At 49.0% G+C, this 20,118-nt stretch overlaps 1 protein-coding gene across 3 annotated transcripts in view; it reads right to left on the reverse strand.

The window, feature by feature from the left end:
* Positions 1–1,298: 1,298 nt before the first annotated feature.
* RNF220 (ring finger protein 220) overlaps positions 1,299–20,118 on the reverse strand; it is a 218,692-nt gene continuing 199,872 nt past the window's right edge. For all 3 annotated transcript variants that reach the window (XM_065842151.2, XM_065842149.2, XM_065842152.2), the window contains 3 exons: positions 13,906–14,014; positions 12,706–12,780; positions 1,299–4,363 (listed from right to left, as the gene is read on the reverse strand). In XM_065842151.2, the coding sequence (XP_065698223.1) occupies positions 4,292–4,363; positions 12,706–12,780; positions 13,906–14,014 (256 nt within the window). In that variant the 3' untranslated portion in view covers positions 1,299–4,291. The remainder of the gene's footprint in view (positions 4,364–12,705; positions 12,781–13,905; positions 14,015–20,118) is intronic.

Here is a 20,118-nt window from a genome sequence, read left to right on the forward strand (position 1 = left end):
TACAGCAGGAGCCAAGTACACGCATTTGATTGGAAATCCGTGTTTGGCCTCTGCTGCCTTGCACCCATCGATGTGCTGGAGGGACGAGAGGGGGATGAGAACTGCTCTGCTGCCCCCTCCCCAGCCCAGACCCCCCCAGTGGGTCCATCTCTGCTCCCCCAGCTGGAGTTGACCACAGGCTCCTGGCTCTGTGGGGCTGCAGCAGCCCCTGTGCCCCCCACCTGGCACGTGGGCAGACGGGTATCAGGGGCCCTAGTACCCCAAAGGGCCTGGGCCCATCTTGCTTCAGCCTCCACTCCGAGCAGTTTGTTTAATTAAGTGTTTTGCCTAATGGGATTGCCTCATTTCCATAACAAACTGGCGGGCTGTCATTAGGTGGGCTCCCTCATTCATTACTGTTAATTAGATATGGATCCCCCAGAAGGCGGCGCGGGGTGATGAACGAGGCCCCTGACACACGCTATTACACATTAGCATTTTCTCAATACATCCGATACATCACAGCCCTCCGCTTCCTAAAGATATTTTAAATAAAATATTAGCAGCCTGCTGCAGGGTGGGTGGAGGGGGAGAGCAGCAGGGTTCTTGCCCCTCACCCTGGCCTCAGGCCTCCTTTGGGCTGAAAGCGGACTGGCAAGCGGCTGAGGTGCCCTACAGCTCCCTGCCAGCCAAATAAGGGCTCAAATCCAGCCCTTTTCCCATCCTTACCACCACAGACGGGAACAGGTCCCTGGCATCCCAGTGCCCCCCTTCTCCATCAGCCCAAGGGGCCTCCAGCGCCCCATCCCCAGGGGACGCAGCTGTGGGGAGGGGTTTGAATACACCCCATCAACTCATCTGCAAAACATTTGTAAACCAAAAGCGTCGGCGCCAGCCCCATGCCGGGGGGAACCCGACCTTCACCCCCCCTGCCCCAGCAGCCTCCTGGTCCCTGCTGTCGGGGGTAACCCTATACCGTGCTGCTTGTCCCTAATGCAGGACGTATAGATCTGTTGGGGCTGGGCGCCTCCTGCCCCAACTAATGCAGCTGATGAGACTTCATTATCGGGGGGGGACCCCTGAGATGTGCCCTTTGCCCTGCCCTCCTGGCTCTAAGTGCGGTTGACAAGTTGGGGGACCCCATCCACGGTGGGGCAGAGATGCATTATTGCATCCCTGCATCTGTCCCTGAACCCCAAATAGGACCAGCGCTCCCCTTTGGGACATTACTGACATCCAGGCTTATCGGGGTGTGGGGGGGGTCTCCTCTGATGCCTCTTGCCTGCGAAGGGAAACACAGAAAGGCAAGAAGCACCCAAGAAGATTTATACTTGTTTAATTAATGTCAAATGTAGTTTACAAACGGGAGTGACAAGTACCTCTTTGTATAATATACACCGACACACAATCATTGACACACCGGAATATCGCTTTGTGCAACTGGGATTCTTTGGGCAAAGATAGGTAACTTCAAGAGTTCTATTTTTTTTCTTTTTTTTTCCTTTTTTTTTTCCTTTTTTTTCTTTTTTAAATCATTTAAACTCGTTACAGAGGAGGGGAAGCGCCAGATGTGTGTTACAGCCCGGGATGCCGCTCTCCCCAGCCTTCCCCCTGCAGCCTCCGCCTTGAAAACAGGGGATGGCTTTACAATTAAACTAAATGAAACATAAACCCCAAAACAAAGAACCAATGAGTAGTTACATATTGTTTAACATATAGGTAAACAGAGCACATGGCTGGTCCACAACACCCACCACAAACCCCGGCTCCTTCCTGGGCCTATTTCCAAGGAAGGGCTGGGGTGGGGGGTCCTGCCCGCTCCCCCTCCTGCATCTCAGAGCCGCTCACTGCACCGTCTCCAAATCCACCGAGATCCCAGAGCTGACACCCAGGCAGCCCCGCCACGTCCCCCTCACCGCCTCCCAGTTTTCCCCCTTTCCAAACCCAGCCCCTAGCTCTATGTGCCGGCCATTCCCCTGCCCTGGTGCTGCAGGGAGACCCAGATGCTGACAGCCCATTGCTGCAGCCCCTTCCCATCCCTGGGGAGACAGGACCCTCCTGGGGCGCCTTAGCTTCCTCTGGTCCCCAGGAGCTCTGCAGGGATGTGCCCCGAGCAGGGGGGTGCAGCTTTCCCCTGTCAGAGGCCACCATGCTGCTGAGAACTTGGGAGACCCAGGAACCTCACAGTTAAGAATTGCTGCCTTTTTCTGTCATGTTTACGAAATACAGCTCCTTCAACTTTTGTTTAGGTGCAGTGGATCCTTCTGAAGTCACTCCTGAGATGCCGGGGCAGCAGCTGCTTGCTGCAAAACAGCATCAAGCTCAGGGCAGAGAGGTGGTGGTGGGACTGTCACCGCTGAGGCATCCTGCCGCCCCAGCCCTGCCCTCTCCAGTGACGCCCCAGCAACCCAGGGTTGCTGGAGTCCCAGCTCCAAACCCCTCATCCACTGCTGTTTCCAGATTGTCTTAAAATGCCCCAGCTGCGTTGTGCTGTGAGGTGGGATCTGCTTGGAATGACCCTACAGGAATAGGAGGAGATGAGCTTCCCCATCTCCCTGTTCTCTGGTTTCGGGGAGCTGGGGCAGGGCTGCACAGTTTGGGGCTTGGAGAACTCAGGACATGGGGTGCGTGTTCACCTTGGGAAATGGATCAGCATTTGTTTCTTGGGTCCTGAAAACAAAAAAGCAATAAAAAAACCAGGCCAGATGGCAGCTTTGGTTAAGACTGAGGATACAGAAGACAGAGACAAGCATGAGGGACTGCATGGAAGAAGCCGGGTCAGCGGGGAACCTCTGGCTCTGGATAGAAGCATCTCCGCTCGCTGCAGCCCGCGGGCATCCCTGGGGGTGGCTGTGGGGACGAGACAGGGCAGGCTGGCTCTGCCCTAGTGCCAAAACCCCTTTTGCAAAGCGCAGGCTCCGAGAAGCCAGCGCAGGGCAGGGCTGGCACAGGGAACCATCCGAGCCCAACCGGGCAAAGCCACCAGCAGGGACGCGCTGTCCCCTGCCATCGCTCCCTGTGCCGCTGGTTCCCGTCATCTGGCCCCTGCAGCGGGAGCGGCTCAGGCATCCTCAGCCAGCAACTGCTGCCTGGAGGGAGGGAAGCGAAGCAACGCAAAGCAACGCAAAGCAAAGCAATGCAAAGCAAGGCAGGGGCTGGAGCTTTGGGGGAAGCAGGAGGGGCTCAGCCGGTCCCTCGAGCTGGGGTGACAGCAACTCTGGCCGGCTGTCGCCCTCCAGCTCCGCACCAACTGCCCCTTCCCCGGCTGGGAAAGGCAAAGGGGGCTGAGGCAGATCCCCCCGCCCCGCCTGGTCCCCCTGGCGAGGAGTTAAAAGCCGTGTCTTTCCAGGGATAACGATTCTATTATAAATAGCCCCATTAGCTACAACTAATGACAAAAATCCACCTCCTCTACTCCCCATAAGTTCTGTAAGTTATGGGCAATGCTACAGCCATTACTAAAAGCTGTTAACTTCATATCTGAATGAGGAAATATACACCACAGAACATTAAACCATTTATATTATATATATGTATATATATACTTTTTTTAAACTAATGACTTTAATGCCAAAACTTTGCTGAACCAAGAAAAATATGGGTTTAATGTTCTCTGCTCATTTTTTTTTCTTCTTTAAAAAAAATACAACCCAAAAAAAAGAAAGGGAAACTTATTAGTATGTAATGTTTGAGTCTATCCCATTTATACACAACATTGTAAACATATATAATCTATATTACATGTGCTTCATTTCTGCCTGGGTATGGTTTTTTTTTTAAGTTTAAACCTTTTTCTTTTTTCTCACTAGAACACCACAAAAAACCAAAACAGAACCAACCCGAAAACCAAACCGAAACAAATAAAAACAAACCCAAAAAACTGAACAAAGAACACAAGTTACAGGTTATTTAACATCTTCCTGTCAAGGGTCCCTTCCCCAGTCTCCTGGGAGCAGAGTGGTCAACAACACAGTCCAAAGGAGGGCTCGCGAGCCATCGCGATGCAAAGCCAGCTCCAGGGAACGAGTGGATGGGGAATACTGGTCTTAAAAAAGGGGGCTTCACAACAAAGGGTTTGGTTTTGCCCGCTGCAGCTGCTGAATGAGGTCTCAACGCGCAGGACCTGGGAGCCGAGGCTCCCCACTGCTCCTGTATCCTCGAGTCCGTATCTGGAGTCTCTGCTTTGTTGGTTTTTCCTTTACATTTTAAAACGTCTTTGTTTGTTGGTTTGCTTTTCGTTGCTGTCGTTCTTCTCCCCCTTGGTGTGATGAGCTGAGCCGAGTATCCGGGTCCTGCCCTCCTGCTGGGTCCTTCATAAGTAGATGCGCCGAAGGTCTCCGGGAGATGTGATGGTGTTACACTGAGGACAGAGCTTCTTGGCACCCTGCAACCAGCAGATGAGACGAACAGCGTGAGAGAGCGAAGGAGGTATTAAAGAAAGGGGGCTGAGGGGAGAAAGGGGCTTAAATACTTTGAAAATAAAAAATCAGTGCGTATTTGTGTATTCTTCAAGATACAAGGGCTGCTTCAGCAATTACTGTGCTGCTGCTTCTGTCGCTGCACTGGAAAGGCAGCATGAACTGAAGGTCCTTAATTCCCACATGCTGTAACAGCTCCAAGAAGTGGTGACAAGCTGTCTCCAGCCCTATGTCTATCCTTTGTAGGACCCTATAAAAGATCAGTGCCTCATAGCCACCTGCAAGGATGCAGGTCAGGTCACCGTGCAGGCAGAACAGCGGCCCCACCAGAACCAGCGCAGTTTTCAGCTGACTGAATTGGTTCATGGTGGGCTGGACCATCCCTTTCGGGGCAGCGGGACGTGGGACGGCCTCGGCCATCCCGTGAAAGCCCCAGAGCTGCTGGAATGAAGGAACCCCCATCCTGAGCTCCCAAAGATGCAGAGCCCAGTCTGTTCTGCCAAGGTGAGCGGAAACTGGTAAACTGTGAACTGGGGAGAGGTAACGGGCGGCCAACATGAACAGAACATGAAATAAAACAAGGGCTGATGTGCCATCTGTCACTGAGTCTGACAGCAAGAGGGTGTTAATAAGCCTCAGAATCAGGGTCAGCCTAAGCCGGTCATCATTAGATTGGCAGATGTGACAGTCAGTTGACGGGAAAAATGACAGAAAGATGTCTCTGCTGTGAGGCAGCCTCCTGTCTACAGCAGCAGCAGCGTAGGAAATTGGGATGCTCTGGCTTTCGACACCGACTGCAGACTCAACACGAGAACGGAGCACAGGCTCTGTCTGAGCACCCCGAGCTCCGCTCGCTGCTGACGGATGCAGCGCGCCGTGTGAGAGCCTGCCGGCTTGCGTGGGGCTGGCTGGCAGGACTGACGCCGCTCGGTTCGGTGACGCTGCCGCTCTCCCTCCGCAGGGCTTGTTTCGGTACCTGCAGCACAAGCAGGGCAGCTGGCAGGACGTGGACTGTGCGACAGGGCAGGACAGTGATCTGCCACACCGCTACCTGCATCTGGGGACATCCCTAGCAGAGGATGCTGCTTACAAAAGGCAAGCGTCCTTAGGAAAGGTCCTTCCTGCTCTGTGGCAACACCTGTGCAGAGAGGACAAGGGTTTTCTCCCCTGGAAGCTCCTGGACTAAGGAGAACCTGGAGCAGAGTGTCTCAGGTACAGAAAATGTACACGGGTGCAGGTAATTCACAGGGATGTCACTCCAAAGAGGTGCAGGTCATGTCTGCTCTGCAGTCTTGCGTACTACTGAAAACTCCTGCAGATCAGCTTCAAACCGGCCCCCTCCCTGCTCCCGTGCACATTATTGCTGGCAGACATGGACTCCGCACATTCGCTGCTCCCTGAGCTTTGGACTTGTGACCAACCAGGCTCCCATTTGATACCCTGTGCTGCCAGTGGCTGAGAAACCATGGGAACTTGCACCTGAGATCTAAAGCAGCCACACACAAAGTCCCATTGAACTAGAGTTGAATGAAACACACCATGGACACCCAAGACACCTTGAACATCACTCAGGGTGAGTGACAGACTGGCAGTGGGACAGACCACTGGTGGTCTGGATGGTGGCTCTCATTCTGGTATTGATGCCTGTGGGCACATCCTTCTAGCTGCCCAGGACCTATTTTATCCCCACGTTAACTACTGTGCCTGTTTAGATGTTCAGGTTTTTGGGACAGGGACCATCTCTCTGTGCCTGTGCACTGCATCGGGCAGCCCCCTGCACCGATATTAACAGAGTGGACTTGGCATACTGGATTCTGGGAAGAGCAAGCACAAACCACAGCTGGAAAGAAACACGTAAAACCCTGATGAAACAGAAAACTGACTGCAGTGGGCTTCAGCAGAGCCTGTTCATAGAACACACCTCTTCTCTGGTGCTCAAGACCAGAGCTTTGGGTCTACAGCATTAGAAAAGCTCAAGCTCTAACTCTGTATGTCCCAGTAAAAACTTCCTGCACCAGCTACAACCTATAGGAGAGAAAAATCTAAACATCTGTCCTTTCTGTCACCTTTAAAGCCACTGTGGGCTGGGCTACATGGCAGCGCTGCCAAGGAGGGGCTTGCTAATCTTGAAGCAAATGCCACGCAACAGTCTGTTTCAGCTGAGTCCCTGCTCAGTCCTGCATCTCCACAGTCCTAAGAGGCACCTGTTGCATCTGGTTGGCCTCTTGGCATCGTCTTTGTAGCTGGAGGGTCCCAGGGGAGCAGCAGGGAGGTGCTGAGGAATTAATTCGCAGTGTGTTGTTAAAGGAGCAGCAGCTGGCAGCTGCCCCTTGGAGCTCTCCTGTGTGTCCTGACAAGCAGAAGCGTGCCTGGGGACTGCAGGCATTCCAGATGTGACTGCTGTACACATCTGTGCCCATGCTCTCCTTCCCAAGCCAGGCACAGCAAGTGGCAGGAAAGCATCCAAACAAGCAGCTGGACCTTCTGCCTCTCTGGACAAGGGATCAGGGAGAGCTACCTTCTGCAAGACCAGTCCCCTGACCCATCAAATGCCTCAGCCTGCAGTGAAAGATGAAGTAAAACGCTTGCTGCCACCTAAACCCATGTCCCCCTGTTCCTCAGTGCTCCTGTGCGATGCCAAACAGCATTTCAGCTGTTACTTTCCTTTAGCTCTGCTGAAGTTCGAGACATTTGGCTGTACATGGGTGGAGAGGAGCACTGAACTCCCCTGAGTTCATTTTTGGTAAAAACAAACCTCAGCTGCTGCCATCTTACCCTCTTGCATCTCGTGCTCCGTTCTGGGATGTGGAGGCGGACTGAGACAGCTGTGGGCAGATGTGCGTGACCCTCAGCAAGGGTAACTTTGCTAACAAAGCCTGAGCAGCTCAACCTGGTTAATTTTGGAAGGACAGGTTCCTGGGAAGCCACTCTGCCCAGGTCTCTCCAAAGGCCGCGTAGGTGCTCACTGTAAGCACAAGTCCCCTGCGCTCAGCCCACAGGATGGCAGAACAAGCCTCATTAAACCCACTGCAGCTTTGCTCCCCTCTTCTGCAGCAAAGCAAGGTTGGGTTTGCAATTCCTTCACACCACAGGGAAAGGGAAGATGGGTGGATTTATCCTACAGGCCCCAGATCTCCGTCCCAGAGATCTGCTTTCTGTACCACACAATGGTGGCTTTTGGGGGAATCACTCTCCTCACCTAAGGCTGAGAGCTGCACATGGGCAGCCGGGGCCAAGTTTTCAACCACACCAGAAGGCAGAACCCAACCACGTGGAGCTTGACCCACTTTGTGCAAACAAGATGGCTCGAGGGCAGTGGCGGATGTTGCTTCAGCTGCAGGTGGGAAGGGCAGCTCATCTAGAGCTCTGCAGCCCGGGTACAGGGAGGGAACAGCACCCTGGCATGTGGCACACCGGGCCCAGGTCTCTGGGTCTCCCTATTACCTCTTCTTGGTATTAAACAGTTCAAGCAAAAATAATGACTTTGGACCCTTGGGGAAGCCTTTTAAAAAAATTATTTATATTTAATTTTTAATAAAACTGTCATCCTCAACAGTCCTGATTTTGTTTCTTTTTAGACTGAAATTCCCTAGAGTCTTGTTCCTTACATCTGACTTTTCGGTGTAGGTGTGCAACATTTATTGGCACAAGCATTTAAGCTCTCCTCTCTTGTCGAGAGGCACATAAGCTTGTACACACACACATGCTGGCACAGGCACAATGAAAAAGCATCTGCTCCCCCACTGCTCACCTGCCAGCTGGGGTTACTAAACTTTTCCCTTGAAATAAAAATGCTGTGGAATAATAAGTCCCACCTGTCGGCCATTTCTTTCTTTCCTTTTTTTCCAGGTCCTTCTGCTCCTTTCATCATAGCTTCATGGAAAAGCCTTGATGTGTTATAGCCGCGTGTGCTAGAGTAAAGGCCACCTCAGCTTTTCCATTATAAACCCCGGTTTTGAGGGGTTTATAAAACTCTGCTGCAAGAAGTTTGCTCCGGGGCTGTTAGAAAGCAAAAAAAGAAGGGGCTGGAACCAGGATGGAGTTTATTTTTTTCTCCTCCTTTCTTAATTAAAATTTGGCAAGTGATTGATCCACAATACAGGCTAATCACTCGGGGTAGGAGTTTGAAAAAGACATTAACAAGAGCTGAGATGTTGAGAAGTCGTTAGGGCTCACACGGTGCCAGGAAGGATTGGGGTATTTTGTCTTAAAGTTTCCTCTTAAAAAAAAAATAGCATGACGTCTGCTATAAATTGGCTAAAGCGAGAAAACTCAAAAGGAAGGATTTAGGCACTTCCTGCTGTCCTGTGGGTCTAAAATTGGGTAATTTTCAAGCAGAATACGCCACCAGGCACAGAGAATAAAGAGACACACACACAGAACAACTTTGCCTACACAGAGATACCGTCAAACCTGGGCTCAAAGCTTCCCTGTTTTATAGGAAGGAAAGCCAAGGCAGAGAGGTGACAGGAGGGACCCAAACCAAGAACCAGTTCTCAAAGCAGATGAGAGCCCCTTTTCCTCACGCCTGCACATGAAGCGGCAACTCGGGAGAACTCGAAGAACTCTGCCAACGCTGATTCCCAGAGCAGCCGCCGCTCACCACTGCACTTGTGGGGAACCTCCAGGTAATGGGGTTAAAGTGATGGGGAGAGCATCCTTTCCCACAGCACCTCCTCAGAGGGTGGAGCTCAGCACCACAGGTTGTTGGAGGCCAAAAGTGAAATATGGTAATAACACAGCTGGACAACCAACCTTGTGGCAGATTGGAATATTACGAAGGACAAAGTTCAGCATCCTCCATGCAGCTGCTGACTCAGGAGGTTCCTACCAGAAGGATTGCCCTGTATCTGCACTGTTTCTTACCAAAATATTCCAGTCCGCATGGGATATACAGTATTATAGCCTAGAAAAAGTGACACCACAGATATAAATGTGCCAACCGCAGAGCATACATATCTATCAATGGATCCCCCTGAAGCATATTCTGTGATGAAGGCGGCTTTTTTCCCCTGCTCTTGCAATTGTCATTTTTAAATAAGGCCAAGACAGGCAAGTACAAGCCTTGGGTCAGCAAATACACATAGGAAATGCTGATGGGGGACACTCAGCAAACTGCGCCTGCTCAAATAAACCTGTCCTGTTTCAGCCCCTGCATTCCTGCACTCACCAACAGCTCCATCCACTGGCAAACACACACCTGACTCGGCTTTTAACTTCATTTACTTTGTAAGGATGGATCCCAAGGTTTTGGAGATCAAGGCACCACAGCTCTGAGGGATGTCAAGAACTCATCGACCCATTCCTCCAGCAAGATCACCTCGATCTGAATTCCTGCTGATGGACACGCATCAAACCTGCTCTCACAAACCTCCAAGAGTGGTGAAGGACCACCAGGGATGGTAAAGGACCATCTAAGCAAGCAGCTTCTGTTGGAGCTGAAGTGCTGGCTAACTCAGTGAGCACCACGATCTTGGTTCTCTTAAACCATCTCCGGTGTCCCCTTCTGTGACCCCAGTCTTTCCTTCACGTTAGTCCAATACAGCAACAGCAGAGAGATGTGGAATCTGCTCTGGTGGATGTTTCATCCCCAGAACCTGGAGCTGGCTCAATGCCCTGAGCTCTAGTACAGCAATACCTGAGCCAGAGAGCCCAGCAGCCATTTGGTGGTTAAAAATGTCTTCTCTTAGCAACAGAACAGTCATAGTTTGTAATTGGACATCAAGAGCCAAAAGTCCAAAAACTATATTTTCAGAAAGCCCAAGCACTTTAAAATTCTAAACCTCATCGGTGCCCTAGGAAACACTGAAGTCACAGGGTACTAGCGATGCTCAGATAATCCTAGAAAATGTCTAAACCTTAAACCTTTGAAGAAATACTTCACCTCCTCTGGTCCACAGACAGACGTAAGCATCAAACTTCACCCTGTCTTCAACACCCTGCAGAGGTTTAGAACCGCACAGTTCCAGGGCCCTGCTCCATACACGGTCCCCCCTCTCTCTCTCACAGACTCTAATTCAATATTAGATCTGGGCTGAGCATATAAACCACAGACACACAGGAGAAAGGGGGCTTCTCACCAGCGGGGATGGCAGATCTCCAGAACGTTCAAAAGGGGCCGGAAGCCCGACACAACCCACCCGCCCCAACTCCTATTAACTCCAACAAATTGTTTATTGCACAACAGAAGAAAAATGTTGCCCCTCTCCCCCAGCCAAGTCTTTCCATGTGTGCTACACGCGCGGGCTCCCTCCTCCCGCCCCGCCGGGAGCAGCTCCGGACCCGGGGAAAGGGAACGGCGGCGATTATTACACACACTATCCCACAGCTCCTCGCTTGTTAAAAAAAACCAAGAGTCTCTTTTGTGCCCGAAATAAAAGGAGATACCTTAATTAGAACAATGCAGGTTGGTGAGCATTAAACACTGAGCCCAGCTGCTGTATGCCATTAAATTCATAAAAAAGGAGGGGGGAAGGAGGGCAGTCTTAACGAGATTACACACATTGACTTTGATCAAGACACAAAAGCACCAAGGCGTTCCAGGGTTTTTATTGCTGTCTTCGGGCTACATTTTAATGGTTACATTAGAAACATGCGAACGCAGGCTGGGAGATTTTTTTTGAGACGGGAGAGGGAGTGCAAGCACGCCTTGTGAAAAGGCCTGGTTTAATAAATTGGGGCTGCAGGGAGAGGCTAGGGCTGGGGAACACATGAGTAGCCATTTATTAATTGCTTCCCCCGCGCAAGTGCCAAGTCCTAACATGATGTCTTGCTGGACCATTCGCACCCCGCCTGCCCGGTCGGCAGAAGAGCCGTGTGCCAGCACATGGCCAGCTCCATCCCCCCTTTCCCTTGGATATTGAGTGGGGAGAAGCCTCCTGCTCTTCAAGGGTAAACGCCAACCCCTGAGAGCACCTGGAGCGGGGTTTCCCACTTCTCACGAGCAGCCGTGACCAAACGTGAAACAAAAGGGCCTGACTGAAGTCAAACCAAGTTGCTGCTGAGCCTAAGAACAGCCTGAAATCAATGCCACAGGTTTACAAGACAACTTGAGGCTGCTGGGGAGAAGACAAAGACTTCAGAGTAAAAAGAAATGATAAAGAAATTAGTGTTTCACCCTATGCCTGTAGCACCGCTGAAAGACAAAATTACTCTTCACTTAGCAAAGGTGGCAGAGCACACATTCATCCAAACACCTCACAGCTACGTACCCACATATGTGTCTTTTATAACACGCTGCTAAAATGTTTACAAAAGCTTGTATAACCTAGAGTGACGGGGTGTAGCTGAAGAGCTATAAAATACAGCCCAAGGGATAGTCAAGTTATTGAGTTGCTATTAGTACTCAAGCCCACAGGCACTTCACCGTCCTGGTAACTTTTCTTGGACAAGACTTTTAAAAGGCAGGATTTAAAGGAGCACGATTGGCTTAATCGTAATTCCAAGCACACAACGTGTTCTATAAAGTAGATTTTGTAATGCCTTACAGGAACAGATTTTAGGAGTGGCATTCCCTTACATTTTTTGCAACCCAACACAGTATCATCTTGCTAACAGGAGAACTAGAAAGCACAACTGACTATTTTCCACTCCCCAAAGCGAGCAAAATGAAAGCTTGAAAATCAGCTGCACAGGGGACATTAAAGGCTGATTATAAAGCCCACAGTTTTAACAAAGGAAAGGAAAACAGTTCATTTAATAACACATTAAATTTTAACCCGATGTCCTTTAATACATGTATAAATTACTACTGCACTGGGTTCACCTATTCAATATTCAAGGTAGTCCCCAATCTTCCGAACAGAATGGCATATGCTTGAAAACTGCTCAGTGCTATTTCAAATAATCTGAAAAATATAGATTCATATTCATAAAAGCTTCTTTCCATATCATCTATCCTGAAGATGATTCCCTTTGCTTCAGGGCAATATTAGGTTTCTCAGAAGCCACTCATTCCATGAAAACTCAGGGGATTTGGCCTCCATTCTCACAGCTTTAGCTCTCTGCATGGATGCCCCACAGGAAATTACTGTAAGGCAAGGTTGTCCCTGGCTCTTACACGAGCAACGTCTGTCCCCCCAGTAGCAGCACAGCAAGCAAGGGACAACACTGCACTTGAGTCACGACGACTCAAATGAAACTCAAGTCAATGTTGGAGTGGGGTGTTAAACAGCAAGGTTTGGGAAGCCTGCATGCACAGCGCTCAGATTGTTTAAAATAAAGCAAAAAGCGACTTTCCCCGTGGTGATTTAACTCAAGTATCCCAGAAGAGAGGAAAAGTCAACAAGAAAGTAGCCAAGAGCCTCACCAGAGTCCGCAGCCAGCATTCTTCACAGTGCACGTGCCAGCACTGAATGGAAGTCAGGGGCATTGTGTAGGAGTCCTGAGGAGAAGAAGCACACAGGTTATTTCTACAGCAGGGATCTACGGATCGTTTGCTCCCAACCCCATCACAATGCCTTTCTTTGTAACATTGTTTTGTATTTTGTATTGCAAAAATAAGTTTGTATAATATTTAAGTTTGTATTTTTGTAATGTTAGCGCAGTAGAGGCAGAAAGTCTCCTGCAGTCCATTTTTCTGGCTTCCCAGGGTTCCTGTTGGAAGCCCATAATCCACTCAAGTGGTGACCTGGCTCAGCACAGTTATCGCAAGAGCATCTGAAGTTGCTGTGGCCACCTGCCATTATCCTCATCAGAAAGGTCACCGCATCATACAAAAACCAGTGAGAGGGTAAGATTAACCCTTATCACAACTCTTAGCTCTGCAGGAACAGCTTAACTACAGACCAAGAATGCTGCTGCTATTTCAGCAGACGTGCCTTCTCTTGAGTATTTTCTATCATTGCTAATAAACCTCTGGAAATCAGCAGCAAGCTGTCGGCCCTTCTGGGAGATGAGAGACGGGGACTGCACTCCCACACCTCCAAGTGGTGAGAGCACCGTGCATCAGCTGAAGTTGCAGAGGAAGCCTCTGCTAAGCAGAGTTTTCTCCTGCTATGAGTAGAATAAAAACCTAACAGAAGATGCAACACTTTGCAGGCTCAGACCATCAGAGGGAGCTGCTGCCCTTCTTTACAGAGGCTACAGCATCACCACTGAGCAAGCAGGACATCCACAACTTTTAAATGCTCAGGCAACGTTCCTGTTCCCGAACCATACAGTGCGGCTCAGATCACAGATTCTGCTCCTTCCTATGTACATAAATCCACAGATGCAAGAAGAGGATGCTGGTATCTGGGAGTTTTCTATAGGAAGGCAGAAAGTCTTCCAAAATTGGGGCTTTCTTGCCTGATACAGACGAACAGCTACAAATATCAGCGCAACGATGTAATGCACACGGAAAATTCAACTGCTATAAAACCTAGTAGGTTTTTGGAAGGCTAATTGGTTTTATAGGGACAAAGAAGAGTTCCCCGACTCCAGCCCCAAAAGAAGAAAAGCTTCTCCCCTCCTCAGCAAAGACACCAAGGCATTTCTGATTCATTACCACAAGTGGAATGCTACTCACCATGCAAATGAGACATTTATAGCGGTCCCCACGGGAAAGCTGCCTTTCTAACTCACGGACACGAGCCTTTAATGCTTCAAATGTTGTCACTGCAGAGTCTTCTGTAATTCTGCAAAAGATGATGGAGAGTGAGCATCACTGAGCACACAAGATTGTTAAGACTTCAGGGAAAAAACGATCCCGCAACAGGTGCCACACGGGAAATGGCAGCATTCGAACTAAAACATCCAACTTGTGGTGAAGAGGAGTTCCTGAAAAGCCCAGCATTTGGTATCCTACTAAACACATCACGACAGAACACAACGGGGCTGGAGTTGCCAACTTAATACAAAGCAGGTTTCTGCAAGACATGGACATTTAAAGAACAGATTTGTTTGGTTTTTGTTTTCTCCCTCTTTCCTTATTTCCCTTAAGAGGTTCCTTAGGATCAACTGCTTCGGAAAAAGTTCTGTACGTTGCTCTAAAGCGCTGAGATAAGTTTCTGTGGGCAATAGGAGCTGCTCTTCCTCTTGGAGAATGGCCTTTGCTGGCCATTAACCTTGTGAAACACAAAATCAGCTCATTACACAGGATCAACACAATGCTTTTACATTAAAGAAACCCTTAGCTTGTTGGCTTCTAGTACTGAAAGCAAGGAGAAAGCAAAAGCGACAGCCACTGTGCCAAGAGGGTGGCTATAAAAGCAGCTTTACAATCTCTGCTTTCCCATTTCCTGGGTCATTTTTGATGGGCAGCATTATCTCTTTTGTCACAGAGGCGCTGTGCTGAGGGCAGGCAAGTGTATTTTCATGGTTCTGTGAGGCTCGTGAAACGAGCAACTTGCCAACCCAAAAGCAAGGGCAGACAGCAACGCTTCGCCAATGAGATGCAGAGAGCATTACAGACAAGGATATGTCACTCCAGCATGCTGCAAAATCCAATTTCTACCCAGCGCAGACACAGGGAGGGGCCCTCAAGCATTCCCCAGAAAAGGTTTAGAGTATTGCATTATGGCTTTCACTCTTGCAAAAAAAAACCCAAACCAAGCCAGCAGTTTTCATGTTTATCAGTGAATTTCAGGCCTGTCTAAGCAGACTCCAGCTCAGAACCTGAAGAGCACCTTGTCACCAGAAGCTGCATCAATCACAACATAACCCACCGTGGCACCTATGTGTTCTACCTTTTTAGAGGGCGATTTATCAACAGGTGGCTAAACCGTGGGCCTGGTGGAAATTACCACAAGCCATAAAGTGAGCTGCAATCTCAGCACTCCCGCTGCATGCACACACTCGCTCTTTTGTTCATTAGTCACTCGTCACCAGCACGCAGGGAGGGACCTGCGGTATCTCCCATGAGGTGGTTCTGCTGCCTTTCCCCAAGGCTCCGGAAACAGAGCCAGTCAAAAAGATCTTGAGTGATTATGACACTTCAGAAGAAACTGGAGCTGCAGGAGAGCATATAGTTAAGTACCAGTGTTATAAAGCTCCTCCAACTTCACTCCTACCTTTGTGCAGATCAGACACTCTCTGCACGAGCTAACGGCGGAGAGACCTTCATCAGAGGGGATTCATTGCAAATGACAGTTACTAGGAAGTGGTAACACCTTTAAAACTGAAAAAAAAGGCAAAGAAATACACATGTCCCGTGTTAGCTTAGTGGGTGAGGACTGCCTGGGGACAGGGACACTGTGGATTCAAGACTCGGCATCAATAAAGATTCTTTGGAGCAAAATGAAAGAGCTTCAGCAGGAGACGGTGCTCCCCACTGTGAAACACCCACTTGTTCCTACCCACTGGTATAAATTATTACCGTATCCCAGCTTGGGTTCTCACCTTGAAGGAAGAGTTGCTACTGTTTTCAAAGATAGTCTAGAACGGTGTTAGTTTTGTCCAAGGAAGAAACAGAATTACTTATTTATAGTCTGAAGATTATTATGGGATGAGAAAATTGTTTCCCTTCCAGCCTGGCCCATCAAGGAGCTGACGCTGGACCTTGACTTTCTGGAATCCGTTTCTCCTTCCTGCACGCATAAGGGCACTGGTGGTGTAAAAGCAGCGAGCGTGGCTCCTGCCCAAAGCCGGTGGGCAAGCAGAACCCCAACTCTTGCTAAATCCTTCCATTACTATCCACGGAGCTATCGGTCCTCCTCTGAAGGGCAAGCGACTCCACAAGGAAAGGGAAAAGCGAAATCCTTGAGTAGATCCAAAGGCAAATTCATCCCCAGTCCCAGCCCAATAACAGTCAAAGCTTGAGAAGGAAAAATTTGCCACTACAACAACCAGAGGAGATAGAAAATGGCTTGTTTATAGAAGTCTAAATGGCTGACCCCCATCGGCCAATTTCGGAAAGTCTCTGAGATAATCGCACCTGTCCAGTAATAAACGAATGAATCAGAAAAGGAGGCTGAATAGAGGTATAAGCAATAACGCTCAGAGGCTGCCTGATACAATGGCCAATCAATAGGAGGGCTGTAGATCAGGGTGCTAGTTAGCTGGAAAATTACCGCACCGCTGCGTGCGTCACGCTGTAGGGATCCTGGACAATCAATGTGGGAGGTATTGATTTAGTTATTATCACTTCATATGCTCCAGACATTGTTAAATATACATTTATTAACAAGACTGGGGTGCATTGGTAAGAGAGGGAGCTTTAGCCACTGCAGCATCTCCCAGCGCTGATCAAAGATCAGCTGAGACAGACTTTAAATTCCATGTTCTCCTCGCCAAACATGCTCTCAGGACAAATCCTGACACACGGTACAGTGCCAAGGACACAGCTTCTACCTCACATGAGAGCAATTTTGGCCACAAGTGAGTATTTTGCACTTGAGAGTTCAGGAAAGCCTCCCGGAGCAGCAGCAACCAGGGACGTGGTGGCCAAGGGTCAACCCAAAGTAAGCGATAATTGCATGGTTGCTTCCGAAAAGCCAAAGGAAATGAAGTCAAGGGAAATAGGGAGAACATTAGTAAATAAAGGAAGCTGGAACTACCTCCAGGGATGGAATAAAGACGAGAGTCACTTCCCATGTGTCTGGCTCCCGTGGTGGCCAGCACACTTGGGACACATGCCATTCCATTTAGTGACATTTTACCGTCAACCTACTGCTTGTATCCTAAAGATAAGCATCACTTAGGAGCGACTCTTCCTGCAGCAGCATCTTGGGAACTCCCTCAGGCTTCCCTCTTGCGTGCACACCCCGTGTGCGTTTGCCCGGACACAGCTGGAGCCGCCTGGGCCGCGTTTTCACAGGGTAACGCTGGGGTGGAGCGGGGGTCGGAAAGCCAAACCCCACGGACACAGTGAGGCTGTGCGAGGCTGCCCTGCCAAGGGAGGCAGAGGGAATTACAGCGAAGAAGGAACTGGTTTCCATAGCCCTGCTTACCCTTCACCTCATGCTGGATAGCGAGGGGCTCTTTTAGCACTTTTGCACCTCAGCGCTCGGGTTTGACGTGTCTGGATAATAATTTATCAGCCTTCAGAGGGATCTGCTGAGCACACCATGAGCAATGCCTTGAGCTCCAGTGCTGGCGCTTCTCTGGCCACGTGGGTATGAACGGCCTCACCAACACCTGAACGGTCCTCCCAAGAGGGCACATCCATGCTCTGCTCGCTGTGGACCTACATCACTCCAAACAGCGAAGCCTGAGCAAGGACGTTTTTACAAGAGCAAAGCCACGAAGGGAGGGCTCCTCGTGGAGGACGGCGGGTCCTGAGCTTCTCTCTGGGCTTTGTGGTTAACTCGTCAACAACTGGGCAGTCACGGCTGAGGACGCTGGTACCAGGGCGCAGGTCCATGAGAGCGGGCAGACAGCACGGGAGGGTTTTCAGCCCTGGTGCTTAACGCACGCTTTTCTACTGTTCATAGCATTTTCCTCTGAGCACTGAAAACAAGAACAAACTTTCTATCCCTGAGCAAATCCTTGCTTTGTTTGGATAAAAGGCTAGAGGAAGGGCATAAAAACACCATGGAAAAGGAAAAAGGGCCTATCTGTAGCTTTGAGCTGTTACTCCGCTATCACCTCCTGGGAAATCTCCCCTGGGAATCGGCTGCCCCCCTCTTTGCAAAAAAACTTTAACCCAAACACTGGTTATTTGTCAAACATTAGCATGCGTGTGATCTTTGTTTCTCCAAATTAAATCGAGCAATTCCTACCCGCTGTCCCAGTGGGCAATCACAAGCAATTCTGTTAATTAAATTATCTCTGATTCTGCAGCTCTGGAATCTCTCAATTGACTAAGTCTGTGCTTTATCATCAACAAAATACTGGACCAAAAAGGAAACAAAAAAAACCCGCTGATGTCGAAGCGATTGGCTTCAGTTAACCCTTCCCAGCTGGATATTAAGGGCTGCTCGAGAAACTGTTGGAACAGAACAAGCCCAAGAGCGAGAGCCTCGTACCAGAGACACCAGTAGCAGCTGTTTGCTTGTGTTTCATTCCCATTGTACAGAAAGAAACACAGCAGCACAGCATCACTGCATCCAGCATCCTGCAGCTTGAGAGCCATAGGAAGATGCAAAGCGTTGGCTGCTGAAGAAGCAGAAAAACACGTCAAAGATCAGTGAGTCCCTGCGAATGTCCCACCCTCGCCTTTACCCAGAGCTCACTTGATGTACCCCGCTGTTGAGGAGTCTCCATAAAACATTTCCCTTCGGTTTATTTCAACTGGATATAAATTTTCCTTTCTTCATAAATGGCCACACTGTACACAGCATTCCATAAATCTTTACAATTCTGCTGTTTGTGTGTACCTTGTAAAAAACGCTTAGCACTGATTAAATGCACCACCAATAAAATTTCATGGGCTACTTTTAACACTTGATATTCTGACCTTCTCTCTTCCTCATACATTTATTTTTGGTTTTGTATGCCTGTAAACACAGAGTGGCAAAGGGGAAAACGTACAGTACCACTGACAAACCCAAGAGTGATGTCTTTATTTTTAAACAAAGCCTTTATCTTCCCTTGTCCGAGGCGGAGAACCTGATCCCAGCAGAACATACATGCACTGCCCTGCAGCGGGGCAGAGGTCAGGTCACCAGCAGCTTACATATCATAAATATTAGAAACAGACTGGTCGATGTTTTGAAGGCAGAGTCAAGCTAAAGTAAGATTCAAGAAGCAGAGAAATTGCTCCTGGCTATACCCAACCATGGCCATGGCCAACAACCATCATAACCACTACCACGCTGCTCAAGAGAAAGCCTCCCGCGGTCCTCGCTTTGTGGGACGTGAATCTTTAAGACTTGAGAAAGCGACCCCAACATCAGCGCACAATCATTTAATCGCGAGCCATCTCCCATAGCCAATTCGCGTTTGGGTGAGAGGGCAACTTTTTCGGAGAAGAGATGGTGTTTTATGAGCCCGTAAGGCGCTGCGTGTAGCTGCGGTGACGCCGGCGGCGCTGCGGAACGGCACAACACGACGGGGCTGTCTCGGCTCTCGTTGTCTCCAACACAACTCCCTTGCTATCCGAGTTTCAAACACTAACTAAAACCAACCCTAAGTCTTCTGGGACAAGAACTGCTTTGGTTTTCAACCTGGTGAAAGAATCTGCCTCCTCATTCAATTTAGCCAAGCATCACCTGCACCAAGGGCTATAGCTAATAATACTTTGGCAGATGAGCAACACTGAAGTTAGTGGGATATATACAAAGGCCTTTTGTACTCACTGGAGTGCAAGAATATAACATAAAGCTGAAAAAAAGCTTGCTACTAACAAGCAAAACACTTAAATTGATCAGTAAGATTTTAACCAGTAGCGGAAAACTGCCCAGCAAAGCTGTGTCAAAATGCACCAAGTGAAGCTTAGACCCTCGGTCTGTGAGAACGCCAGTGCTAAAAGCAAATCTTCTGGCCAGACATCGGTGTTTTAGGAGCTGGCTTCCCCCTTATTTAGCTAAAAATCCCATTTATTGGGTTTATTTGTTTTTAGACTAACCTCCTTTAGAAAGGCTGACTTATAATCCTGTAATACATTGTTACATGTATTGAGGAAATTGGCAAGGATGCTAATTTATTGTCCTCTAGGAAAAAAAAAAAAAAAGCCCTCTTTCCTTGATTAATGTATGTTTTTGTATTGTAAGATATTAAAGAATGTTGCTTCACCTGTAATTATAGAGAATAGTTTATTTTGGCAAAGTGCCCTGGCTTCTGGTTGCCAAGTTATGAATAATGCAATGTTCCTCATTCTAATTTCCGTGTTCTAAGTTGCGAATTTGGAGCGGGGTGCATG

Source organism: Patagioenas fasciata, chromosome 6, assembly GCF_037038585.1.
Source record: "Patagioenas fasciata isolate bPatFas1 chromosome 6, bPatFas1.hap1, whole genome shotgun sequence".
NCBI classification, from domain to species: Eukaryota; Metazoa; Chordata; class Aves; order Columbiformes; family Columbidae; genus Patagioenas; species Patagioenas fasciata.